The sequence below is a fragment of the Galeopterus variegatus genome, unplaced genomic scaffold, assembly GCF_000696425.1.
Source record: "Galeopterus variegatus unplaced genomic scaffold, G_variegatus-3.0.2 Scaffold374, whole genome shotgun sequence".
NCBI classification, from domain to species: Eukaryota; Metazoa; Chordata; class Mammalia; order Dermoptera; family Cynocephalidae; genus Galeopterus; species Galeopterus variegatus.
The window spans coordinates 557,345-562,081 of NW_007726485.1; the positions used below are offsets into that span (position 1 = coordinate 557,345).

At 40.4% G+C, this 4,737-nt stretch overlaps 1 protein-coding gene across 1 annotated transcript in view; it reads right to left on the reverse strand.

Moving 5' to 3' along the window:
• The window catches only part of ZNF639 (zinc finger protein 639), a 7,798-nt gene extending 6,458 nt beyond the window's left edge, over positions 1 to 1,340 (reverse strand). Inside the window, 2 exon segments of the mRNA XM_008568111.1 lie at positions 179 to 247; positions 884 to 1,340. Of these exon segments, the coding sequence (XP_008566333.1) occupies positions 179 to 236 (58 nt within the window). The 5' untranslated portion in view covers positions 237 to 247; positions 884 to 1,340.
• Between the last annotated feature and the right edge of the window lie 3,397 nt (positions 1,341 to 4,737).

Here is a 4,737-nt window from a genome sequence, read left to right on the forward strand (position 1 = left end):
TAATGTCTGTAAAGTTCTGGTGTATGCCTAACACATGGTAGACAATGAATATATATTCAGGAAATTTATTTAAAATGTTCTCTTACCAAAAAATTGATCCAGATATTTAAGACTTATGAGAAGATGAATGGGAATTAATCCATGACCCAATTTTTAAATAATTCAATTACACACTGACCTGAATAACGAGAAGGGTGTAAGGTCTTCCTTTTTCTTTTTTTAGGATACTCATTCATATCTTTCCAATCTTAAAAATAAAAAAAAAAATAAAAAATTTAAAATGTCACAAATAATAACTGTTAATATTGTTATAGAAATTCTTTCTAACCAGAGAATTTATTGGCAATAAGAAATGTGTGTGCCATGTGAAAATCTACCTTATAAAGGTTAAACAATGCCTCTTTTTAAATTTTGAATTCTTTTTCCAATCAAGTTTAAAGATAGGACACTGATTTTCCTTTTTTAATGAGGTTGAGAAATTCTTTTTCAAATGTTCATGTAACTGTGAGAACTGGAAAATTACAATAAACCTTATGCTTAAATTATTTTATTGGAAAAAAACACTGCACCTATGGCACCATATTATGAAGTTTACAAGCACATTTACTACAATTGGGAATATTTTCATACAGGTTTCAAGCTAAAGGCTTGAAATACCTCTTCCTGAAAAGAATGGTCACAAGTCGGTATTGGCCCCCTAGCTTCCAGAAAAAATACTCATAACACAGAAACTCAGAACACAATAATTTTCAAGAAGAAAATCCTTTTCTTATGAGGTCACATTCAACAGTCTACTGAGAACACAACAGGTGTGGCAACCATTGTACAATTAAATCCCCATGAACTGTTATAAAATTAACTAGTTTCACTACATTCCACTTACTTGGTATAATTCTTAATACTGGAGTGAGTAAAAATTACAGGGGCGTTTCCACTGATGTTAAAAAAAAATGCCTGTAAGTAAAACATGACAGAAGTCACATAAGCAAAAACATAGCTCATTTCTGAGGTTCAAGAATATAATGGTACACGATCATTAATCAAATGGCAAGTTATACAGAATTAATTCAGATATAATATTCTTTTGAATATAAGTACTAAAAGTTGGATATATTGATAAATGTGATTATATGTAAATTTTCCATATTTCTTTGAAATTTACCTTCTAAAGCTGTAGCTATATCTTGACATCAAAATAGGAATATAAATATGTATTAATTTATTCAGCCATAAGGAAAGCAAACACTGAATCACAGACTAAACTGTTCAGGTTCTTATAGGTTTTTTTAGAAGTAAAAATAATAACAATAATTTATTGAGCACCAATTATGTACCAGGCTGTGAACATACTTTATCTCATTTAACTCTATGATATGCAAAATCCACAACACCCTATCAAAATTATTTACTCGTTATTAATGAGGAAACTGAGGCATAGCAAAGTTTAGTCAAAGTTAGACTAATACCCAGTAAGTGGGGTTGGGATTTCAATAAACATCTGATTTTAAAGCCCATGCTTTTAATCCCCTTATTTTACTTTTAAAAACAGAAAAGGAGATAAAGTGACCACCCTACATCAAGTAGATTTGTGTTTCCGATTAGTGTTCTTTTCATTGCAACTGTGGGCAAGTAAGGAATGTCAGAAACAGAAAAATGCACTGTGAAGTTTTCTGTATCAGTCTTATATGCTGCTTTTCTTATCACCAAGGTGGTTTGCATAGTGGGTAGAACTTGGCATCATTACTAGGATCATCTCATTTCTAGTGGTAAAGAAGTTGAGGTGTACAAACTATTTTTGCTGCTTTGCTAAGTTCTGGGTATATCAGCGCTACAAGTGATGTGGTCATGTGGTAATAAAATAGTGCTTTTTCAGTTTATTAAGTAAACATTATCCTAACCACCAAGTGTGAGAGGAAGGGAACATCCTAAAGAAACTGACAACCACAAAACTTATAGAAATGATACCAATAGATAAAAATGTCTCACCTAACAACATAAATGGCATTTCCTGAGTAGCCATCCCAATCCAGTGCATTCAAAAATAATAAAAAAACCTGTTTCATCTTTATGTAATAAACTAAAATTTCAAGACTTATTTTAATATCTTTTTTTGATACACTTCCAGAATTTACATAGCCAAAAGTTTCACAGTTTATGTTCTAAATACTCTAATAAAAGTATCAGAGAGAACACTGAAAACTGTCAGCCAAACATGTAAGGGTAGTCTCTTGTTATTTCAGAATGTATTTCAAGTTCTTTAGAACTTGAAGACTAAAAAAGTAAGAAAAGGAAATCGAGCATAACATTAAAATTCAGGTGGGAGGAATAGGATCACCTTGATGACAAAGGGTTTGACTCCTCCTTAGGGCTGAACAATACCCAAACGCTTATCAGACCTCCGTTTAGCAGAATGGTAAGATGCTCCTTCAAGACCAAAAATGCTAGGGCCAGCCCGTGGCTCACTCGGGAGAGTGCAGTGCTGATAACACCAAGGCTACGGATTCGGATCCCTGTATAGGGATGGCCGGTTAGCTCACCTGGGAGAGCGTGGTGCTGACAAAGCCAAGTAAAGGGTTAAGATCCCCTTACTAGTCATCTTAAAAAAAAAAAAAAAAAAAAGACCAAAAATGCTAACCATCCTTCATTTCAGCAAACATTTTTTTTCCTTTTTGTCTTTTTTACTGACCGGTAACGGGATCCCAACCCTTGGTGTCGCGCCCGTACCGGGGACCGGCAATGGGATAGCAACCCTCGGTGTTGCGCCGGCACCGCGCTCAGCCAGTGAGCGGGAACCGGTCTCCACGTGGGATCCCAACCCTCGGCGGGAGCGCCACAGCGCTCCCAAGCGGCGCACTCTCCAGCGCTCCACCGGGCCGGCCCTCAGCAAACATTTTTATGTGCGTTTTGTATGCATAACTTCCTTAATGAAGAAATTTGGCTTACTACTCAAGGATGTCATTTGCTCGCTAGTCCTCCTCCTATCAGGAAGATTCAGAATCACATGCAAGTTATCATTCACCCTCCCTTCCCATTTATAACACTGCGCTCTAACCAACTGAGCTAGCCAGCCAGCATTCCTTCCCCATTTAAATATAAAGTAAACACATAATACGTGTCACTGCAGGAAAATTACAAATTTTTGAAACATTTAATCAAATCACCTAGAGTCCATTCACCCCCCCAAAACACGGTTAACATTTTGGTGTATATATCTAGACTTTTTCCTATGCTAAGGTATATATATTTTACATTTAGAAAAGTGGATCACACCACATAAAACATTAATTTTCTTAAAAGGACATCTTATAAAATACATGTCAGCATCGTTCCACCTGTCATTTTTCAACCAACAAGAATGTCCATGTACAAAACACAATACAAAACAGGCAGTCTTCACTTATCAAACAGATGAAACTTTTAAAAGGCCTTTCATGGGCCGGCCTGTGGCTCACTCGGTAGAGTGCGGTGCTGATAGCACCAAGGCCGCGGGTTCTGATCCTATATGGGGAGGGCCGGTTGGCTCACTGGCTGAGGGTGGTGCTGACAGCACCAAGCCAAGGGTTGAGATCCCCTTACCGGTCATCTTAAAAAAAAAATAATAATAATAAAATAAAAGGCCTTTCATGCAATGTAGTCTTTCTTACTGATTAGTATAAGACGTCTGTACAATAAAAAGCTACATTTTTAACGAGTTTAAAAAGATTTAAAGGGGCCGGCCCGTGGCTCACTCGGTAGAGTGCGGTGCTGATAACACCAAGGCCACAGGTTCGGATCCCATATAGGGATGGCCGGTTTGCTCACTGGCTGAGCGTGGTGCTGACAACACCAAGCCAAGGGTTGAGATCCCCTTACCGGTCATCTTTTTAAAAAAAAATAAAAAAATAAAAAGATTTAAACTTTTTCACTTTCATAAAAATATGTATATATTTTCTAGATTTTAAAAGAATTGAAACACACACAAAAATGTTGCAGGAGAGTTTGAACTAGAATCCACTACAGACCAACTTAGAGTCAGTCTTCACTGAAATACAAGGTCAGTAAGTATTTGAACAGCTATTTTTTAGTCCGGCACAAATTTCCATCTCTCTGCAAAAAGATCAACGGCTTCAAATTACTCGTGTCCTTAGGCTGTACTTAAGAACAAATCCCAGAAAGGGTTTATAGGCACCGTAACGAGTGGGTTACGACTACCGACTGAAGACTTCGGGCACGGGGACCGACGTGTGCTTCGGGCAGCTACAACTCGCCGCGTGAGCGGGGACGCGCCGCCGGAGGTCACGATGCGGCCGGCTAGGGCCGGAGGGCCAGCGTGGCACCACAGGGCGTCCGAATCCCACACGCCTCACGACAGACGCCGATCGGAGGGACCGGGCAGCCCGGACCCTGCCGTCTCCACCCCAGGGCCACGTACCCGCGTCGCCCAGGCCCGACGACTAGTGACCGGAGCTGAGGGGGCTCCCAAGCCCCGATCCCAAAGGCGCCATAAGGAATTCAGCAGTAGGGAGCTGAGGAGAGCCCGGGCCGAGCGTCCTCCGCAGGGGGTGGAACTGCCTTCGGGATGGGGGAGGGGAACAACATCCCGCCATAAAGCAAAGGCAGGGACTCAGTTAAAGAGAAGCCATCCGGTCCTTCCAGCCGTCTCCCGTTGGAAGAGGCGCCCGCACGCCCGCGTCCCCTGCAGCAGTCCGGCGCCGGGCCAGCCCGCTCCTCCTTCTCACTCACCAGTCCCCGGGGCCC